Below are 22,675 nucleotides of genomic sequence, written 5' to 3' on the forward strand. Positions count from 1 at the left end.
AAAGCTAAATAACAATAATCTTAATATCGGCTGGAAGATCTACAACGAGACGTTCCGCACGCGGAAATCCGTAGATGTTCATTGTTCATTTAATCAAAATAGAAAGATTACAGCGGTTCGTAATCGGTCGGCAATTTGGTGCGCAGATGCGCGGCACGCACTTTGAAAATCGAGTACACCGGATGTACGCAAATGCCTTGACACCTATTTTGAGCGCAACTTTACGCGTATTGCATTACCGCACTGTCAACACTGTGACCATGGTGTGGTCACACTTCCATCTGTGACTGTGACCAGCTGTGTCCATGTATGACTGTGACCAACTGTGACACGGTCTAAACATTCGTGCATCGCGACCGTTAATTTAATTGTTATTCTCTCAACGTAATCCGTTGAACTATTGAAGAGAAAAAGAAATATATATATGTCTTGCTTCTGTTTACCGTGCTTGTCGCAAAGATACAATTCGCTTGGATTTGATCTCGATAACTGGATCTTAGAGCCGAACAGTAAACGGAATGAATATACATATATATATATATATATATATATTAAGCTATTAAGATTACCGCACTGTCAACACTGTGACCATGGTGTGGTCACACTTCCATCTGTGACTGTGACCAGCTGTGTCCATGTATGACTGTGACCAACTGTGACACGGTCTAAACATTCGTGCATCGCGACCGTTAATTTAATTGTTATTCTCTCAACGTAATCCGTTGAACTATTGAAGAGAAAAAGAAATATATATATGTCTTGCTTCTGTTTACCGTGCTTGTCGCAAAGATACAATTCGCTTGGATTTGATCTCGATAACTGGATCTTAGAGCCGAACAGTAAACGGAATGAATATACATATATATATATATATATATTAAGCTATTAAGCCAACGGGAACTTACAAAAGATTCTCACCAGCAGCTATCCGTATATGATGAATTAATAATTCTCTTTATATGTATATATATATATTTTTTTTTTCTTCAAAGAAATTATAAGGTCCGGTTATTTCCGTGTTTCTCTCTCTCGCAGTCGACATCAATTAAAAAGTAACATATAATATAATTTGATTGTATTACAATTTCTCACTCAACAAAATAAAGTACCCATCAAGTGAGAAGCTTTGATATCGAGTACTCGTCAGATTGCTTCTTTTGCCTTGAGCGAACTGCAATGTTCACGAAATACTTATTGGCATTTAACGTATATATCAAAATATACAGAGATAACCACTTTTTAGATAGAAGTGTTGAAGTCAATGTATAAATACTATATGCTTCCAAAGGGAAGTTTTGAAGATTGATTGATTGATTGATCTTTATTAGCTTCAATAGTTACAATGTGTGATACAATCTAATATAATGCCTATTTATTAATTACCCAACATACATCTACGCATTGCACTGTCCCTCTCCACTCCTTATATATGGTACTAACGCGCTCTCTTAAAGTTATTTAATCTTTTTCCCTTCCTTATTTCATTTGGTAAAATGTTGTACATTTTAAACCCATCATATAACAATATTCTCTCTCTGTTCCTATCTAGTTTTACATCTTTTAATATGTGTACATTTCCCTTTGATCTTGTTTGTACTTGCTCTATCTCATTTTTTTAAATAACCCAGACAATCTCCATTTACTATTTTATGTATCAAAATACAAATACATTGTGTCTTATTTAACATACCATAAATTGCAATGCCTCAAGCATGTCTTCAATTCTTGTTCTGTAATTGCATCGTAATATAATTCTCATTCCTTTATTTGGTAACTTCTGTAAATACTGCACATTATAATTGTTTAAACTCATTAATATAGACGAACAGTATTCAAACAACGAAGCAATTATCGCTTTGTATACAACGCACTTCATATATGATGTCAAATTCATACTAATTCGACGAAATGCCCTCAATTTCGATTCTTATCTTTTTCCCTAGATAATTAACATGTGCTGTAAAATTTAAATTTCTATCTATAATAACACCCAAGTATATGTATTTAATTTCACTAACCATTTCTAATGCTATACATTAGTTTCTAATGCTATATACATTAATGCTCACATTTAATTTTTCAGTCTATTATTTTTCAACCATTCAATTTTTTGCATTTGTATATTAAAATTATCATTTATTTCTTCAAGAGAGAGATGATGGATTATTGAGAGATCCACTATATAACTTTTATTTATGAAGAAATTTAAGAAACTTTTAGTTATCACCTCGTATTTTATCTAACTATACAAACTTAGGTAAATATATAGAATAAGGGAGCCCCCCCCGATGACCTTGACAACATATGTTAAGGTCAAGATCATCGGGGGGGGCTCCCCTATTCTATATATTTACCCAAACTTATATTGATAACAAGTTTCCATTAATATTTTGTGAAGAAATATAACGTTGTTGAAATAATACTCAAACGTCAACATTCATTTTGGATTCACATGCAAGCTTTTGAATTTTTCAAGTATCACTTATGATAAAAACTTTGCGTCTTTGTGATCAGTTTTTCTTCGTCTGCAGACTTAATGATAGATAAGATGAGGAGTGATAATCTATACACTTGGTATTACGAACGAAAAGACGGGATCAGTGTCCGAGTTAACGTCGTGGAAATAAGCTGAACGGCGCAGAATTGGTGAAAATGAGCACTTTGAGTGTGACAAACAGTCAGAATTTCGAAAATGAAATCCGAGGTATTCCATTTTTTAACAACTATCATTGCTTCATCTTTCCATCGCGCATGCATATTTAAAAAAAAATAGCCCCCCAGTATCCGAGAATGGATTGGATTTTGTCTATTCGAATTCGTATTTTAAATAGCGAATACTTTTTTGTGGATTCAATTGAATTCAATTAGATTCAATTAGATTCAATTGGATACAACTGGATTGAAAAACTGCGTTTCCTATTCAAAACTATGAATTGAACAGTATTCACTGTGGTCACAAACGCACTGAAAAAGCTAATATTATTTTATGATTGAAAAGTATACAGATATGCTCCATGCAATTCCTATAAATGAACAAAAACGTATTCGAAAAGGATTCATTTTAACATTCATGAATCCGTATTTCTGAAAATTTGAATCCATTTTAATCCATTTCAATCCATTCTCGGATACTGGGGGCCTTTATGTTGCCTCAGATTGATGTTCCTGTTATCGCAATACCTTTACATTTCGTCCGTGGTGTTTCTCGTGATTTAACTTTCTTTCATACACTTGCAATAAGATTAATTGATCATGCGAGCCAATTAAGATATTACTGAAATGAGAAAGCGCTTTTCTCTAATAATTTCTGTTAACTGTACTATCAGAAGACGCGGTAGTGTCTCCGGCCATGTTCAAAAACTAAAAGACACTACAAGTCTCTTATCCCGAGTCCATTCTTCGGGGGTGCATAACTACTAAAATATAAAAAATTTTGAATCGAACGTTATATGTCCTGAAAGACGGCATCGTCACGAGTAATTTGAGCAAAAAAAAATTTAAATCGGTCAAGCCATTCTGGAGATATTTTATTTTCTCCCGAATAATAAAAATAAATATTTAATAGATAATAAAATAAATATTAAGCTTTAGCATCTGTCATCGTTTTCTATATATCGATAACGCAAATTGATTTATCGTTACTTTAATTATATGGTTTTTGAAAGTCATTTATACGTATATTTATATCTGTGAAAGTAAACAGGTAATTTAGCGATAATAAAAATTGTTTTGTGAACAGAAAACTAGCTGTTGCTATTTTATTTAAGTAAAAATAACTTACAAAAATAATAGATAACTATTATAATAATAAGATAATTAAAAATATTAAACAATAAAAATTATAAGTGTATTATAATAGATAAAAGTGCTATGCAAACATTTGATTAGTGACATAATTACTTAAAGTAAAATATTAAACTTTAATCCAAACATTAAGGAATAAGAAAAAATGTTTAGACTAGTAATATTGTGAACAATCCATTTATCTCTTCAAAGAATATCGAGTATTGCATCCGCTAATATAACCGACGATAATTGCTAAACTTATTTGTGATAATAATCTTATGTCTCTTTTAACAACGTCATTTATCTACGATAAATCGTTGTAATTTGTACAAGTGTGATAAGAAATTATCGAATAATAAATCAAAGTAAAAAAATGATATAAACAATATAATATCATTACATTTGTCACACATATTACTCAGATGTATGACAGTAAATACATTCCTGATTGATATATTCAATATTTATCAATTTAATTGTTGTATTTATATACCTTCTTTTATTAGCTTGGTACATAATTGGACCATGACCCAGTTTAAACAGTCAAATTGTCCCTATGAATATTGATGATCGACGTAAACGATCGCCGGTTACTTTTACTTAGATAGATTAAAATAGGCTACCAATATGATTTTTAATATAACAGTTAATGTAATTAATTAATGTACTTAATTTATGCTGGATGTAAAATAATTATCATAAATGCAGACACTGTAATGATAAAGATAATTCTCAGCATTATTTAACTTTGCCAGTTTTATCTTGATCTTCTTACGGCAGCGTCTATATCTCAGGCCTCAATGATGTAATCACTTTGTCAGCTTCTTAAATATTTATATTATATGTTTCAGATCACCCGGATAACCAAAACAATGTCGAAGAACAAGAAAAGGTGAGATCAATCTCCAAGTTAGGAGATCAGCACCTAAGTCGTAAATATTCATGAAACGCTATAAAGGTCTACACAAAATTTATAGTATATTTATTTAAATATAAAAAATATTTAGATAAGTTTTAGACAGATAAATAGATAAGATCACCGCAATTATTTGAGTTTCGTAATAATCCTGTCTAATAATCTTATTTGTCTGTGGTTTTGGTGCGGTAAGTATCTACGAAAAATTTGTATGAACATAGGAATTATTTTCGCTCAATGATAGTGTTACCATGAGATCAGAAAATTATTATTATTACCACATATTTAAGCGTATATAACGCGTTATATAATTTAATGATCATACGAGACTGATATTTCCATACGTATATTAACGTTAATGTTGTTTGACGAGAAATAAGGAAAGGGGAACGCAAAATATTCTGGAATCATTTGACGAAACATAAACTTCCCGCGTTTTTCGATATTGCAAAATTATCAGATAAACGTCCCGCATCGAATTTACATTCATACGTATATATCATCGACCGCGTTTTTATTGAGCAACTTCTCTGTTTTCTTCGTGTTACCTGTCGTCGCAATCCTATTTCGCTTTGCGAAAGATTCTGCAATATACATGATATTTTAGTTTGAGATGAAAGTTTCGCACGAAAGTTTCAACGGCAAATTTTATAACGGACTTTATGGATTGATTTTTCTTAGATTAAAATGATCTCGATAGATTAGTTTAATAGATTTTTCTTCTGAATTACCTTGCTAACAATCGGGATTGGAGTGATTTTTGCTTTAGAACAATCATATCTTTCTTTCAATGCTTATCACTTGCTGTAAACAAAAGAAAAGATCAGCCTACAATTAAGTGTAATCATTGTATTCTTCGGATCGTTCTACTTGTGTAGATAATACATAGTTATAAAAGAAGTAGTATATGTGTGTACACACATGCAATACGTTACTTTAGTGGGAAAGAATCTGACAATTTAATCGGCGGATGTGCAGCTGCGGTCTTTTTAATTATACTCATATAGCGCGCGAGTTTCGATAACCACACTAGAAAAATATATGTATACGCTTCTCTGGCTTTTCCTCATAATTTATACCAACAAGGTCAGCAGCATAAGTCACAGCTTTTTAATATTAGTATCGCATTTCCTTTACTAGAAGTAAACGCATTTTGTTAACTACCGTTGTGACACATTAAATATTTATTAGATATCTAAGAAAAGGTCAATTATTCTTAAAAATCACGACGTCACGTTTATCTCTTTTTCATACTCTATACATTATTATATTGTGTACGTATAATGCAATGACGTCTAGCGTTTTCCAATCACGGACTCTCGTAATCTCTCGAGATAAATCCAGCTTAAATCGAAAACACTGTCACAGCGCATATCTGAACCACTTGTAAAAATGAACGGCAGGTTGTGCACGTGGCCCTGTATGTGACCACGTACTTTCACATCCATCGAAATACTACACCGCACTGTTCGCTCGCACTACGACGTAATGTCTGCCTGTCACCTGTGTATTATGCCTGCTTTGAGATATACTGTACCTACATGGTTGTACCTACCTACCTACTTACTCTGGCAACAATATTATGCTCACTCATGGTCGCTGATGTCAGTCTCGATGGTGAAGCGCGTGCGAACGGAACTGTCAAAATCGACGACGAGTGATCGCTCGTTGTCACTCCTCGATCTGAACGATCCGGAGTAGACAAACCTTGTGACAAATCGGGCAAAACATCCTCCTGATGAAGTGAAGCGATCCTCGTGGTAGTGCTCAATATTGATATACACATACAGCTTTTTTTTCCTCTCAATTGTGGTTAAAATACGGTTTATTACGTATATGTGAATAAAATGCCTCATGTGCGTCAGGTAATTTTGTTAAAATGTACTTATGACATTGTTGTATTTAAGTAGGTAGTTTAGTATAATTTAACTGATTATAAGTGTCTTTTTCTGAACGATAAACTAGAAACCGCATTCGTTCTATCTCGATGGAATACTGAAAAAATATTTTAGAATTTTATAAAATATACAAATATTGAAAAAAAAGAGATGAAATATTGATTTCTTGCAATTTTCAAAAACGCATTGCTTCTAAATTATATATCTTTACTCAAACATATAATACGTATAGTTCGCGACTTATCTATCTTTTACTTAACAAAAGTTAACTCAAATCATATCGTTTGATCTTCATGAACACATATATTCAAATTGATATAGAAATCGATGTGATTTTTTAAATATTTTTAAACGCCTTGCTTCATGCTTTTGTTGTACATTTTGACTGATGCGCTGAAAAGAAAAATATGTGCTATAATTTACATAAACTCAAATTATCACAACAATAGTGACATGAATAGGTTTGGAGAATAAATCGGTTTTTCAATTGAGCGCTGGTTCACTGATTCACTTCCATTCACGTCAGCATGCCAGACTAATTCCCTTCATCACGACCGCGTCTACTGTACTTTCTCCGAGACACAAGTTTTTCATCAAATTCATTTTGATCGTCGTGCGACAATCTCAATCCGGATGTCGCGAGACACCGATTTTCGTTTATGATCAACATTAGAATACTATTGTATGATATTGCTATATATATCTAAAATTAGATAATCCTTTCGAACTCGTTTCTCACATATTATACATATATCATTATGAAATTGTTTATTGACATCGTAATTGTACGACCAGTACTACCAAGATTTAGGTTTGATTCGGAGCGATTGTCGAGAGAAAAGTACAAATATTACAGATAATGATATCTCTGTAATCGCGAGTTTTGTCATATTCGTACGTACTACGTAATTAATTGTTGCAAAGGAGAACGCATTATCTGAGTTTGTAAATATTCTATGTATTTTTATAGTTCGCATTCGTGCAAACTTCCAAGAAAGCAACAGCATAAAACGTCTCGGAAACTCTTAAACCTCTTATTCAAAAATTTTTATTTATATTTGTAATATCATCTAAATACGATACTAACACATTAAATTTTATTTTAAAGTTGTATTAAATATTAAACTAATTAAAAACATTTAATTGTGGCCAAAGTTATGGTATAAACATAAACAGTATATAAATAATTAATAGCTTATGTTGTTTTAAAACTTTTTGACGCATCTGCGTTCTTTGAGAATATATTATATATACATATCGTAATTCATTAGCTAGTGATATTTTCTATGATGTCCTGTTTTTACACGATGGCATTTAAACGCGAGTCTTCAATAACTGCCTAGTAAAGATAATCTTAAACAAGTATTATACTTGTATACTTATTTAAGATTCCCCCTTTTCTAAGATTCCCTTAAAAGCGACATTAGTATTGCTGGTGTCAGAAATCAGCTACGTCATTATTTCATAATAATCTAGAATTGTGTCGCACAATTTTTAAACATCAGTACTTTCTGTATCAGCTGATAGCATATCGTAATGCAATTTAAATTATACTTTACATCATTCGCTATCGACGCTCATACATACCAGGCTATGTCAGTCAGAAGACAATGTTATCATTGTGACTTAATTGTCAAAGCCATAACTGAAAATTAATTATTGTAAGACAGAATATACTAATTTATTCTATAGTAATCTCTTCGCGTGTTAAAATTTTCTTGAAGGCAAAACATGTTTTGAATTGTATCAAAGATCGCTAAATAATATATTTGTAAACAACTTTGTTTTTAAAAATTTAATAGCAAAAACAGAGAGAGAGAGCTATGTACAATATTTACATATATTAAATACTTACAATTTACATGAATTTTCATTGTTAGGAATTTTTTTCATTACTACATATAGTATATTCCACGTCTTATATAACTTCAACATAAATAAATAAGAAGTCCATTAGAACGTCCTTGCTACTCTATATTTACATTTTAATTTTAAATTTCATTATTTTCCTAAAATATAACGTAAATATCGACACGTTTTAGGAAAACAGTACGTCACATAATGAGAGAATACCGTGTAAAAACAAGATATTCTCATATGAAGTACTATTATGTCACAGGCTCATTTTGTTATCTCATTTCTATAAAGTCTTTATCCCCAATCGTTAACTTCAAGACAAATGGCATGAATGATAATTCGGTCGGCACGACCTTCGCATTTCGATCTTCGCTGGAAAACATTAGAAACTAAATGTGCCTACTATGTAACAATGATATTTATTAATTAGGTCAATGTGATTACGCTAGACATTTTTCTTTGAAAAGCTACTTTCATAACTCGGGTCGAGCGTCTCATTAACAGAAAATCAAATTTTTCAACTACTTAAAAATTATGGTTTTATTTTTGAGTAAAAATTTTCATGTTTAAAGTCGCGAAATTATCCAATTCGAGAAATAATTACCACTTTTATTTTATATGTAACTTGATTTCTGTTTAAGTCTTTATATATACATACATGTCAATAAATTTTTTCAAAATTTGCAAAAATTACTATAACCTTAATAATACTAAAATTGATAAAGTGAGCTGAAAATAACTAGGATAAAATAATTTTTTTATTGAAATACATTCATATTCAATTTTGATGTTTTATTATAAAAAGGATGACTTTTCCTTTTAAAAAATTTTCAGAAAGTGAAGTATCCTAAATCGGTGTTCTTCATTATCAGCAATGAATTCTGCGAGAGATTTTCTTATTATGGAATGCGCAGTAAGTATATAAATTATAAATCGTCAGCGTCAATTTAAGTATAAACGTCAGACATATTATGTAATTTATGTAGTTTAAAAATGATGCTACAATAATTAGAACAATTGCTCCTTTAATTATAACTCTGGCTAATAATGCGATTTTTAATTTGCAATTATACAATAAATTTTTCGAGCTAATCATTTTCTATAAATTGGCAATTATATAAGTTGTTTATAAATTCAGTTCAATCTTTCTAACGTATGTTGTTGTATGTATACTAGTAATAAATTATAACAATCTCTAAACAAATGTGATATTTTCTGAAATTCTACGTTATTAGGTTGGTGCAAAAGTTCTTACCAAAATTGTTTTTTTGCAATTTTTTAATTACAATAAAAAGATCGATGCATTATATATTAATCGAAATATTTTCCATTGTTTTCCACGATTTTTTTCCATCTTTCTGGCATACGGATTACGTCGAAAAAAGGAATCGTCTTTTGAAGCGATCGACCCATTTTCGTATATCCTCTGTATTTGAGAAGCTCTCACCGGATAAGCCGTGTTGCATTGATCTAAACAGATAATAATCAGAAGAGGCAATGTCTGGAGTAAGCTGGATGCGGGAAAATATTGCATTCCAACTTTAACAATGCTTCCTTAGTCTCCTTAGCACTATATGTGTCTTGCCAGTTCGGATAATTTGTGTGGCATCCACTTTTCATACTTTTAAATTTTCCCATTGCATTTAAACAGTGAACAATTGTTGAATGATCAACTCCCAGTTGTGTTGCAAGCTCACGAGTCGATTAGACTCAATCTTCATTAAGTAATGCTTGAAATTCTTCCTCTTCCACAGATGCAGGACGTCCGGTGCGTTCACTGACATTGAAATCACTGTCTTTAAATCGTTTAAACCAATTCACGTTTCGATCACTATAACATTTTTATGTGCGTGAAGTTAGCACCGCCATTTTGTAAAAAAAATAAAATAAAATTTGTGCTGAATTGTGCTCGATTGCCATGTAGATATATTTATCCGCATCGGCAAGAACTTTTGTACCGACTTAATATTATATTATTTTTTTATAACTTATTTTTTATTTAACAGAATAATGTAATTATATTATAACTATCTTCTTAATAATAAAAAAAAATTAAATATATATTAATAAAATTTATAACATAGAGCGAGATATTTATTTTTAATTCTGCAATTCCGATAATATTAAAACTCTGATATATAATATATTGAAAAATAACTTTAACATTGATCTTGAATCTGATTAATTCATACATAATTTAATGGAAATATTAACAGGAAATTATCTTTTTTATTTTTAGCCGTTCTGTCACTGTATTTATATAACATGTTGAAATACAGTGAAAGCACATCTACAATAATCTATCATATCTTCAGCGCTTTCGTCTATTTTTTTCCACTGCTCGGTGCGATCATATCTGATTCATGGCTTGGAAAGTTCAATACTATTCTTTATTTGAGTATTGTATATTCACTTGGACAAGTGATTCTATCTTTGAGTGCGGCAACTCCCATCGGATTACCCGCACAGTCAGTATAAAAAAAAATGTCTAAAATAACCATAATATTAACATACTGAAAATTAGCACACATATATATATATATATATATATATTATAAAAAAACTTCTGTTCTAGATTTCCATTTGAATTTAAATATCATTTAAATGCTACTAATTTTTAATACTAGTTGTTAATTTTAGTTGACAAAAGAATGAACTTTTCTAAATTTTTTCAGAGAATTTTCTATATTAGGTTTATTCCTAATAGCGCTTGGTACAGGCGGGATAAAACCATGTGTTTCGGCTTTCGGAGGCGATCAGTTTGTATTGCCTCAACAAGAAAAGCAGTTGGCAATGTTCTTTTCTTTTTTCTACTTCGCCATTAACACAGGCTCTCTAATCTCAACTTTACTAACTCCGGTGATTCGTGAAACGAAGTGCTTTGGCGCCGATTGTTTCTTCGTAGCATTTTTGGTACCAGCAGTTCTGATGATTACATCAATTTGTAAGAATGAGAAAGCACGAAACAGATCTCTCATTTATACAGATGCAGTTTTTTAATTAATGCCATTTTAATTTTAATTTTTAGTTGTATTCGTCTTGGGGAAAAGAATGTACAAAATAGTCAATCCTACGGGCAATCTCATCGTTAAAGTTACCAAATGCGTTTGCGTAAGTCGTATCATCGAAAACACGATAAATGACATCTGTGCAGACTTAGAGCCCCAACACACACTTTTGCATGACGCATAAAGCATGTGCATAAGGAATTTCATTGGCCCATTTTCTTATGCATGAGTCAATGGACCAATCAAATTCTTTATGTATATGGTTTATGCGTTATATGGGTTATGCAAAAGTCTGTGCTCCCCGCTTTAGACTGAAAAAATTAAAAGACAAATTATTATTTAACAAACAATTTACTAGACAATTTGAAAATTGTTTAGATATATATCTTTTTATTTAAACATTTTTTTCATACACAAATATACGTGAGTGTAAAATAATTGTATTATCTGTCTATACGATTTAAAAATGACAAATATAAATTATAATTCTTAGAACTCTCTCTTGAATTCATGAATGCGAGAATTGTTTTAAATATTTCTAGATTATATGTAGATCTATGGATTTTTGAATTTTCTATAAAAATATGAGCCATAAAAATTAGAGTCTTTAATTAAAATCTCTTTTATACATTTAAATCTAAAAATTTTTAATTTTATAAAAATTAGAATTCAAAAATCTCTTATAAGATAAATATACTCTCTTTATGTTTCAAAAAAACTAGCATGCAATCGGCAATAAAATTAAAGACAAAGGAGAAAAACGCGATCACTGGCTCGATCATGCCGATGATGTTTATGACAACAAACTGATCGAAGACATTAAAATCGCACTAGGGGTCTTGAAATTGTACATACCACTGCCAATATTCTGGGCGCTTTACGATCAGCAAGGCTCTCAATGGACTTTCCAAGCAACACGAATGGATGGTCAAATAGGCAGTTTTGTACTATTGCCTGATCAGTTACAAGCCGTCAATCCGTTGTTGATCATCATTTTTATACCAATCTTCGAAACTTGTATTTATCCAATTTTTACCAAAATACATTTCATTGATACACCCTTGAAGAAGCTCGTTACCGGCGGTCTCTTAGCCAGCGTTGCTTTTGTCGCAGCCGGTATTGTCGAAATAAATATCGAGGTAGTAATAAAGAGAAATTTTATAGATATTCGAAATTGTTGACATATATCTGTGATGAATGCTTAATTAAATTCTTTTAAAGATATGGAAATTTTAATTATATATAATATCACATATTTCTATATCTTATCAAATTCGAATTATGTAATTACTAACGCTACAATCCTTACATGAAAAATGTTATGTATTATATTTTGATTTCCAGAAAACATATCCGAAGTTACCGACAAACGGATTCGCTCAAATCCGAATCTTTAATACAATGGATTGTGGAGTGAGTGTAAATTTGGATCAAAATCCAATTAGTATAAGCTCACTAAACATGTCAGAAGTTTTAGAATTAAAAGCAAACGGATCTGTTAAAATACCTTACACAGCAGATTTCACAGAGTGCTATGAAAAGGGTTACACTAAATTGAAAAATTACCAAGGTAAAATTTATAAATTTTAGATTTCGAAAAATGTGTAGCACGTATTTTAAAAATAACTTCTTTTATCAGGAGAAACGACTGCCAAGGAGGCCGTTGCAACATCTTGGGTTATAACACCCTCGGGATTACAAGATAACTATGAAGACATGGTGAGCAAACCGGAGAATGGTAAGCCAATGATCCGCAGTCTCATCTATCTTGAGTCTGGATTAAGTAACACTACATTGAAGTTGCTCAGTAAGGACAAGACGGAAGTAGTATCAATTCCAGTATCGATCAGTAGTTTAAATTCCATACACTCGAAGTTAGTAGAAATTCAGGATCCAAGCGAATATGACGTCTACTTAAACGGAACACTGCTGGACGAGAATGTGCCTTTCAAATCCGGTGGAGTGTACGCCGTGATAGGTTCCAACCTTATGTATAATAATCAACCGAAGATCAGCGGCAAAACAGTCATAGTCACGCCACCCAATTCGCTGCACATGGCTTGGATGTTGCCGCAATATATCATCCTCACAATGGGCGAGGTGATGTTCGCTGTAACGGGTCTGCAGTTTGCTTTTACTCAAGCTCCAGTATCCATGAAGTCTCTATTACAAGCCGGTTGGTTACTGACCGTGGCATTCGGCAATATCATTGTAGTTATCATAAAGGGCGCACATCCCTTTGAGAGGCTAGTAAGTGACCAAAACCAACTATGTATTCTATTTTGGGTCTTAATATCCATTTTTCACATTTCTCATACGATTTATTTATTTATTCCACAGGTGTACGAGATTTTTCTATATGCCGGTTTGATGGCAGTAGTCATGATAATATTCGGTGTGATGACTATATTCTACAAATATGTGGATATATCAGAGGAAGAAGATAATGCAATACCCTTGAATGAAAAGAGTGGGAATGTCAATTTGGCCTACAAAGAGGATGAAAAACGATGAGCGATGACTAAGTGAGAAATTATAATTTTCATGTTCCCTTATTTGAAGAATAAGAATACTTGCCACAGATATAAAGGATTTCTCTCACATCGAGGATCCGTTTATTTCTATTGAACATCTGTTATTCTCGAGAGTGGATATGACAAGAGATATAGGATTTTTTTTCTTAATACACAATCTCACTCTCAGTCTTTCTTTTTTCGTAAAAATAATTGTCAGACTGAAGGTATATATATATATATTCATTTTATAATAATAAATATGAAAGTTTGTGGAGTGAGAAATGGTATATTTTATATATTAAGATAACATTAAAAATTTTTTTAATTGTAAATATTATGTAAAAAATTTTAATAGTTTTTATATTCTTACAAAATTAAAGCAAAATTAATAAATTATTATTAAAATTGTACAAGTGCTGTGAATGATACAATGAAAATTATAAAACTGGAAATTTGTAGAATGAAAAAAGAATTAAATTATATAAAAATATTATAAATGACAAATTTAACAAGCGAGCGGAATTGATTAAAGTAAAAGAAATTTGTTTATTGAACGGCTTTGCCTGTCGAAAGCAGATAATGATTGTATAATAAGATTTTCGAAATTAATAGCTTTAAATAAAAACTATATACATATAAATATTTTTATACAAATTCAAAATTTTACTATATAAATGTTTGCAAAAAAAAAATCAGTAACAATTGTATTTAATTATTTAAATTGTACAAAATAAAATAAAAAAATATTAAAAACATGTAAAGGTATGTACAAATTTTAGTGATCAAAATTGTGTGTGAATATTTATATATCTGAACTATACACTCTGTAATTCATATAATAACATTTATTTCCATAAATCCGGCTAAATTTCCACAAGCTCTAGTATAACATAATAATGCGTGTCATATAAGACAAGAATTTCAAAAGTGCAGTAAATGGATTATATCGTGTATAAATCTTATCACGAAACATCATTTTACGAAACATCAATTCGATATACGTTATTTTACGATTTAACGCACATGTTGGGGCGTATTCAAATTTCTACCCGAATGCTCTCCCCGGGTATCATGTCATCTTTGTTTAACGTTCAGTAAACAACGATAGAGTGATATCCGGATGACACTGGGGTGGGAATCTGAACGTAGTCCATGAAGGGTATTTTTTTTTTCATTAAAGAGAATTATTGGCAGATAATACCTTCTAGCTTCTGCATCAATATTCAGAGTGGTGACCTTTAACAGAACTGAATCACTCTTCAGATGCACGTACAAAATCCGTGTAAACTAATAGTTTTCAACCCTAAATTATACAATAACTTGTTCCTTTATTTTAATAAATATACAAGTAGGATAAGGACAACTTATCTATGTAAACAATTTGTTTCTAGCCCCATAATATTATTTATGTGCGAATAGATTGTAATAAAGAATTTCATACTTTTTTTTCAAACAATCTATCCCTTTCAAACGACCTATAACTATTTCGCATTATCTCACTCTTTTTCTTTCCAGAGAGAGAGAGAGAGTTTCATCTATTCGTTTTTTTTAAATGTATTCAGTTCCTTAATTTTATACATCTACGATCAATTCTAACATTCTCCTCTCTCCTATGATGTAATATAATTTATCGCTATAAATATTATTACACAAAGTGATTCTTAATTTCACCCGATAAATAAACACATTCGATATCTGGACTTATTAATGGGATTTTTTTCTACTTTTATTTATCGCAATTGAGAATCGCTTGTATGTACAAAGTATTCCAACTGTCATCATTTTTTTTTAGTTTGTCACTCTACAGGGTCAATGTCGTTAAAATTCTTTCTGTTAACACGATTGGATATTCTATACATTCGTAGTATTTTTCAATAAGTCGATTAACTTAACTTTATTATAACAAACTTAACTTTATTCATGGCGTGATCTAAGAAACCTCAATATTGATGTGAGAGACACCGTATACATTTCGATTGCATCAAAATAAAAAATACTGTTTCGAATTTGTAAAACCTCGTACTTACCCATCGCTTAATAGATCTACTTAGTAATCCTGTATAGAATATCAGCTACGAACAAAAGATAGTGAATAGTAATTTATCAGTATTAAGACAGAGGATTGATAACGCAGCGCTTCGGAACTCGATCGTTGTGTTTTACGTTTTTAAGACTTCGACGTTTAACAGGAACCTCTCTCTGAAACAGATAATCGTTTTCGTGACAGTTTCATTCGCACGAACGCAAATCGTCTTTGCATTTAATTATCAAGAAACACGTTTTTTACGTATCAAAAGCTCACCCTGCGTGCTCGTATCTTGTCAAGTGCTTCGTCTATCTTGTCACGTACATTGTTATAAGCAATCGAACCGACATGGGCGGCCGCGTTAACTAGCGTTTCTGGTAAGATGTGGACAGGATCGGCGGTGCCCAACGTCTCGCCAATGAATGTTTTCTTCGATCCTGCATTGGAACTCGATCTATCAGAAGATTCACTCGACTGAGCGGATTGATACGGAGGATCAATCGAAGGTTCTTGCGGAGTATTATTGTGTGAGGTACAGAAATATTTTGGATAGTTATTAGCATCGTGGTAATGCCTTTCTTTTGTCCAAGTTTCCTTCATATAATTACTACCGAAACGCATATCGTGATCGTTTTTCGAAGTCGCTGTCGCCTTTGCTGTTCCTGTACCTGTTTCTCGTACATTCTTGGCCGTCGACACTTGCTCGTCATATCTATCGTTACCATAAGCCATATCAGTGATATCGGTTGTGTCGGTGACTGATGTGGTGTGGGAGTGGAAGCTTTGTGTGAAGTCATTCAAATCGGTTTGTGACTTACAATTACACTGCGATTGCAACTTCAAGTCGCAGTCGCAGTGAGTTTGTACAGTCAGGTAACTTGTATGTGAGTTTCTCACATCGTCGTACGAGTTGCTCGCATTGTCACGGGTATTGTATCCAACGTCATCTCGAAAATTCCATTTGCTCGGTCGCTCTACGTCGTCGTACGAGCTGCTCGCGTTGTTACGAGTATTGTATCCAACGTCATCTCGAAAATTCCATTTGTTCAGTCGATCTAGACGGAATGATTTTGAACAGCGAGTATTCTGACCTAGCTCTGTTAGTAACGGAACGGTCTTAGTCTTGGTAAAATGACCCCGACCACGAACTGAGTCGATACGGTCAAGAAACGGATTTTCATCAAGAGTTTGCGATATTTTTTTTGACACTTTATCAATTCGTTTTTTCATATCAGCGTTAACGGTTTGCCAATTGCGCTTTGCTAATTGATAATCGGTGTAGATTCTACCATGGATATCTATCACATAAGTGGAGCCCCCATAATCACAAAAATTAAAAGTTTTCTCCTCAGAATTTTCTTCGTTTGCCGAGAAATGTTCTTCGTTGAAGTGCATATAGCATGTAGGTGTAGGCGATGGTGACTCTGACAAGAGTTCGAAGCTAGGTGAATCTCGATTGCTGTCGTGTCGTCGTTGCTCGGTAGCGGGCGCCTCAACATGCGTAAATGATTCATCCCTACTTCCCAAAGTAGGCATCTGGATAATCTCAAAAGCATCTACGTCTTCCTCTTCTTGATCGCACGAACAAAAGCTGGTTTTATCGGTATCAGAGCACCAGGTGTCCCTACGGCGACCTTCGTTCAATATTTGGTGCCCAGTAACGGAGCAGCTCATACGAAGCTCGTCCTCGAGCATCTCTTTAGTTTCATCGTACGGTAGGTCCACGTGTGGAGGAACCAAGTTCTTCCGAGGAACAACATCTTCCCACGCATTATTTCGAGATTGCTCTTTGCCGCCGTCACTGTTTATGTTATTAGTAGTTACTGGAGTCATTCGTTGATGATATTTTTTCTTTCTTTTTTCCTCCTTCAAGCTTGCACAAATAACATCTTCAATAAGATCAAATTTTTTCTGCCGCAAAACATCTGCGGTATTCACGTTTCGCGATTCATACATGTGCTCTATTGAAGCGTCATCGCTTGACTGCTCTCCGTCCTGAGGCCTCATCTTTCTTTGATTCTTCTCACTTGAGTGTGAATCGAAATATCGAGAAAATCGTTTCGAGGAAGAAAGATGTGACTGGTTTCGGGATTGACCGTGTTTCTTTGAAGGGACAGATGTAGGGAGATCCAAGGGCATTCTGTTCAACATCTCCGTCATCTCTTTCACTACTTCTTGACTAATTGTAGTTATCATATCTTTCTTTGTCTGCAGATCTTCCGAAATGTTTACGTTCTGTGGCTCGTCCACACGTTCGATCGAGGCATCACTCGATTGTTCCTCGTCCTGAGATTTCATCCTCTTTTGATTCATTTCGTTCGAATCAAAGGGACATTTAGAATGTCGTTTTGAGAGAGAAGAATACGATTGACTTCGAGATTGACTTAGTTCTTTTAATGGAAGATACGCAAGGGAGTCTAAGCGTTCATTTAACACCACTGTCACGTTTTCTACCACTTTTTTAATGATTGTAGACACCATATCTTTTTTCATCTGAAAAACGATAAGATTAATTTTAGTATACAAGGATACATTCGGTTAATCATATCACTTACCGTTTCCATGTATTCCGTGAACCATGGAGGAGGTACCATATCTTTTTTCATCTGAAAAACAATAAGATTAATTTTAGTATACAAGGATAGATTCGGTTAATCATATCACTTACCGTTTCCATGTATTCCGTGAACCATGGAGGAGGTACCATATCTGAATGACATCGTAAGGAAGTGTTCGGAATTAGAGGAACTTTTATGTCCTCTTCCTCTTCTGTCTGTTCCTCGCTCGATTTGTCACAGTGCTTTACATTTAATTTCTTTTGATTCAGTACTTTTTGGGTTGGACGCTTCCGTTTGTCAGATTCAAGATTCGGTTCAGACATAGAACCGTCACTTTTCTCATTAAAGGACAAGATCGGGTTACCGTTGATATTTGTTGATTCCTTGTTTGAACAATGGATTTCGTTCATTTCGAAACTTTGCTCGTCATTGCGCGATATATCAGTAGATATATTAATAGATCCCACCATCAACGGAATTGCTGCATTTAACATAAAGGCCTTTTTTGCGAGCTAAAAAGATTTGAAATCTTTAGATTTTCATTTAAACATACATTGCAAAATTAAAATTATTGCTAATTCTTAAATGGTAAATGCCTTAATTCTAAGAAACAAACATTTTTATAAATAAAAAGAATCTTTTACTGATTTGATTTATTCATAAGCGGTCCATATATATACATATATATGTTATATATATTTAGGTATGACATTTAATATGCGAATAATTAAATAAATTAATATGTACATATATATTAACTTATTTAATAATTCATTAAATGTTACTTCACATTCAATAAATTTAATTCGGTTACAATTTGATACACACAATATTTTTGTTTCATAATAAATAGAAAAATATTAAAATTTCTTTCATTATGTTTCTATCCATATTCAATCATTATCTTGTAGATATATCGCTAATCTATCTGATATAAAATAGAATAGAAATTAAACTGTACAGATAAATATTTCTCAACAATCTATACATTAGTTGCTTTCCATTTACACACAAGTGAAACTGAGTCTGAAGTGAGCTGAGTATGAAATACTCAGATTAATGACGTCACTACTTGCTTATTTTGATAAAATTAACAAATAACAACACAGATTTATAACCTCACTTTTAAAGTGAGTCTACGAGACTCAATAAAGCACACGGTCTCGAGCTTGTGCAGATTATAGGTTAAAAACTCAGTTAAATCTCACTTCTCAGAATGCAAAAGGAACGCGCATTCAACTGAATAATGACGTCACAAGTGAGAATTATCTGAGAGTCGGAGTAAAGGAAAGCAACTATTAATTTGTCGAAATTTCATAAAAATTATTGCAAATAGGATTATAATCCTCTTTGATTAGGAAATGAATTTAATAAGAGAAGTGATTTCAATTTAAATTTCGTTCAAGAGAATTCAAAAGAGAAAAATCGAAGTGAAAGTTGCGAATTTAAATATGAATGTATGGAAAGAAGTTTTCTTCAAGTTGGAGAAAACAACGTAAAATAACCAACTTCAGGCGGGCGCGAAATTTAAATCGGATTTAAAGCCTGCGATTAAATTCTCGTCAAAATTTAGAATATTTTATTCTAATTTTCGAACAACTTTTTAAGAATATCGAAGAAGTAGTTTTAAGTCGAATCCTTATATTCAATTATTTTGAAAGGATATAAATACTTTAATGCGCAGCTCGAAATGAAGTACAATTATAATTGTAATATATATAAAAATGTATGCGCGCGCACATACACACAACACACACATATATATATCTCTATATACATACAAACGCGTACCTTCAATGCCTCGTCAAACTCGCATTCCGAATCGATTGGAACTCTGTCCCCGTCGTCGTCGATGTAGAAAATGCGTCTGTCCCTCGGCACTCCAAATTGCTTCCACTACAGACATGAAAGTCAGCGTTATACGTCATTTACGTTAATTACATATACAGGGTGTTCCGAAAAATGTATAATTCAGTAACGGACGACTTGTCGATCGATTGGAATGTATTTTCTAGACCTTGACATGCGACCAAACTTAAACCTTTTAACGTTACTTTAAACAACGTACAAATATTTTGATGCGTGGTGCTTTAAAACCGATGACTAACCCATCCAGTGCTTGTGACACAAAGGAGACTCACCAGTACCGTCCGCATATTCCTCAAGTTAATGTTGTGCGAGCGCGGAATAACGATAGTATTTTGGTTGTCCGGAAAAGGTTGTCCCGAAAGACTGAAGTTCTCCTTCAACACGAAACTGAAGTTCTCCTTCAACACGAAACTGTAGTACTCCTCAGAGTCGCTCGTTGTCGACATGGTTATCGCTGATGTCGACAGCAATAACACACTTTCACGCTATTCCCAATGATTCCTCGGACTTTGGATTTACGCAAGATGGTGCCGCTCGGAATCTGCGTGAATCTGCAGCCTCGGTGTCTAACACCATCTGACACTGTCGCCACGTCCGGACGTCGCAATTAGACGTCAACGTTTCTTCAGGGTTTTTCTTCGACGTTTCGTCGCGACACGACGTACGTATCGGTTTCGTAACGTGGCTTGATACGTAATACGTTACGGAACGGTCTACGGCAACGATAAGCACATAGCTGGTATATGTACAACAAACGGTCCAATGCAGCAGCAGCAGCGTCTGTCCAATGTTGACGAAACACAGCCGAGTCAGCCGAGAACTGCCGAAAGCTGTTTCACGATCATGCGCAAGCGGCGACGAGTGAACGTCGATCCCTTCCTCGTTGCGCTTTCGAATATTCGGGACCAATCCGCGGCTTGTCCGGGGCTCGGATCCGGGACGATCTGGGAATTCTGGGATCGAGCTCGAAAACCGTTTACCTTTGTTTCTCCTTATTTCGCATCTAAAGCTGGTTCGGCATTAGATCAATCGAATCCCGCGAACCGATCGCAAGCCTAGCTGTGTTATGACAGTCAATTTGAAGCGTTAATTAAAAAACGCAAGTTTCAAATTTTGGGGCTAGAACCTGCAGTTTAACGCGCGAGGTATGAAGGTAGACACTTTATAAAATAAACAATTTATTAATAAAATAATAATACATTTATCTATAACTTTGCATCTGCCTTTTTTACGCTAGCTTTTAATCAATAGGAGTGAAAATAATAATGTCGCGTGTAATTCGCGTACAATTTTTAAATATACGGACGTTGCAAGGTAAGATTATAATTTCAATATGCGAATAAGTTTAATTCAATCGACAAATGATTCTCTACTCTCCGGGGTAGATACAACGCGTACACAATCGTGCTACAAATTCACTATACGCCAATAGTCTATTTGTACGCAGATTGTCCTTTTCATAGTGTTCTCTCTGCTTATACGTTTAATGTACTCGTGTAATAATTAATATATGTCGTAGTGTCGGCACAAGACTAGAAACATATAATATTCATGCTTTAACTTATCGTCACACTCATCAGCTAAGGTACATCAATCGCTTTTAATGACGTACTATAGATATAGCGTCGGGAAAAGGAAGAACTCTTTATACCACTTAGAGATCTTAATATGCCACATGTCTGCATTGTTAGCGTAAACGGCGAATAGGAGAAGGATTTTGTTAACAGCTACAACGCAAAACGAGGAGGGCCGGTACACCACGATACACCTCCCATCAGTTCTCTGCATTTAAATCCTCTCGCGCATTAAATAGACATTTAACATTTCGCTAAAATAAATAGTAGCTCTGCAATTGACTTAGGATTAATAGCGATTAAATTCTCTTTACACAGCTAATAATGACCATTATCGATAGAAAAATAAAATATATTGTCTTTTTAAGCCAACAAATGTTATGCGTGTGCATAGGTATGTCTGTACGTGTACGTGTATTTGCACGTGTTATATGTATATATCTATCGGTAACTGTCAAAACAGAACAGTTTCCTCGCAGCAAACACATTTCCGTAATTATAATTCGTAAAGAAACGCTGCATGTCTAAGAATGGAAAACTTGACAACTTAATTTGTATGTTTGCACGGCTCATGCTATTGACTTTCTTGTATCACATAAAGCAGAAGATAATTTGGGACTGTTACGTTAGATTAGAATAACAAAAACACACAACGGTATACTTTATA

General features: G+C 33.2%; 2 protein-coding genes across 2 annotated transcripts; one reads left to right on the forward strand and one right to left on the reverse strand.

The window, feature by feature from the left end:
- Positions 1–6,529: 6,529 nt before the first annotated feature.
- LOC108777952 (peptide transporter family 2) lies at positions 6,530–14,194 on the forward strand. The gene is made up of 9 exons (XM_018544971.1): positions 6,530–6,567; positions 9,292–9,370; positions 10,697–10,925; positions 11,133–11,401; positions 11,486–11,568; positions 12,188–12,604; positions 12,810–13,035; positions 13,105–13,715; positions 13,806–14,194. Exons 1-9 carry the CDS (start codon positions 6,550–6,552, stop codon positions 13,977–13,979), a joined length of 2,106 nt encoding a protein of 701 aa, XP_018400473.1. The 5' UTR covers positions 6,530–6,549; the 3' UTR covers positions 13,980–14,194.
- A 651-nt stretch (positions 14,195–14,845) lies between these two features.
- On the reverse strand, positions 14,846–21,204 carry LOC108778087 (uncharacterized). The gene is made up of 6 exons (XM_018545184.1): positions 20,707–21,204; positions 20,357–20,461; positions 18,676–19,077; positions 18,563–18,613; positions 16,284–18,500; positions 14,846–16,180 (listed from the first exon to the last, which is right to left on the reverse strand). The coding sequence occupies exons 1-6, from the start codon at positions 20,878–20,880 to the stop codon at positions 16,091–16,093; spliced, it is 3,039 nt and encodes a 1,012-aa protein (XP_018400686.1). The 5' UTR covers positions 20,881–21,204; the 3' UTR covers positions 14,846–16,090.
- Between the last annotated feature and the right edge of the window lie 1,471 nt (positions 21,205–22,675).

This window comes from Cyphomyrmex costatus, unplaced genomic scaffold (genome assembly GCF_001594065.2).
Source record: "Cyphomyrmex costatus isolate MS0001 unplaced genomic scaffold, Ccosl1.0 scaffold474, whole genome shotgun sequence".
NCBI lineage: Eukaryota > Metazoa > Arthropoda > Insecta > Hymenoptera > Formicidae > Cyphomyrmex > Cyphomyrmex costatus.

Excerpts from the sequence above, each read along its gene's own strand:
- LOC108777952 (XM_018544971.1), top strand. Across the intron at positions 11,569-12,187 it reads AAGTTACCAAATGCGTTTGC|CATGCAATCGGCAATAAAAT; the intron begins GTAAGTCGTATC and ends CAAAAAAACTAG. Across the intron at positions 13,716-13,805 it reads CACATCCCTTTGAGAGGCTA|GTGTACGAGATTTTTCTATA; the intron begins GTAAGTGACCAA and ends TTTATTCCACAG.
- LOC108778087 (XM_018545184.1), bottom strand. The coding sequence starts at position 20,880 with ATGTCGACAACGAGCGACTCTGAGGAGTACTACAGTTTCGTGTTGAAG. Across the intron at positions 20,462-20,706 it reads GGAATATGCGGACGGTACTG|TGGAAGCAATTTGGAGTGCC; the intron begins GTGAGTCTCCTT and ends TCATGTCTGTAG. Across the intron at positions 19,078-20,356 it reads AGTTTGACGAGGCATTGAAG|CTCGCAAAAAAGGCCTTTAT; the intron begins GTACGCGTTTGT and ends AAATCTTTTTAG.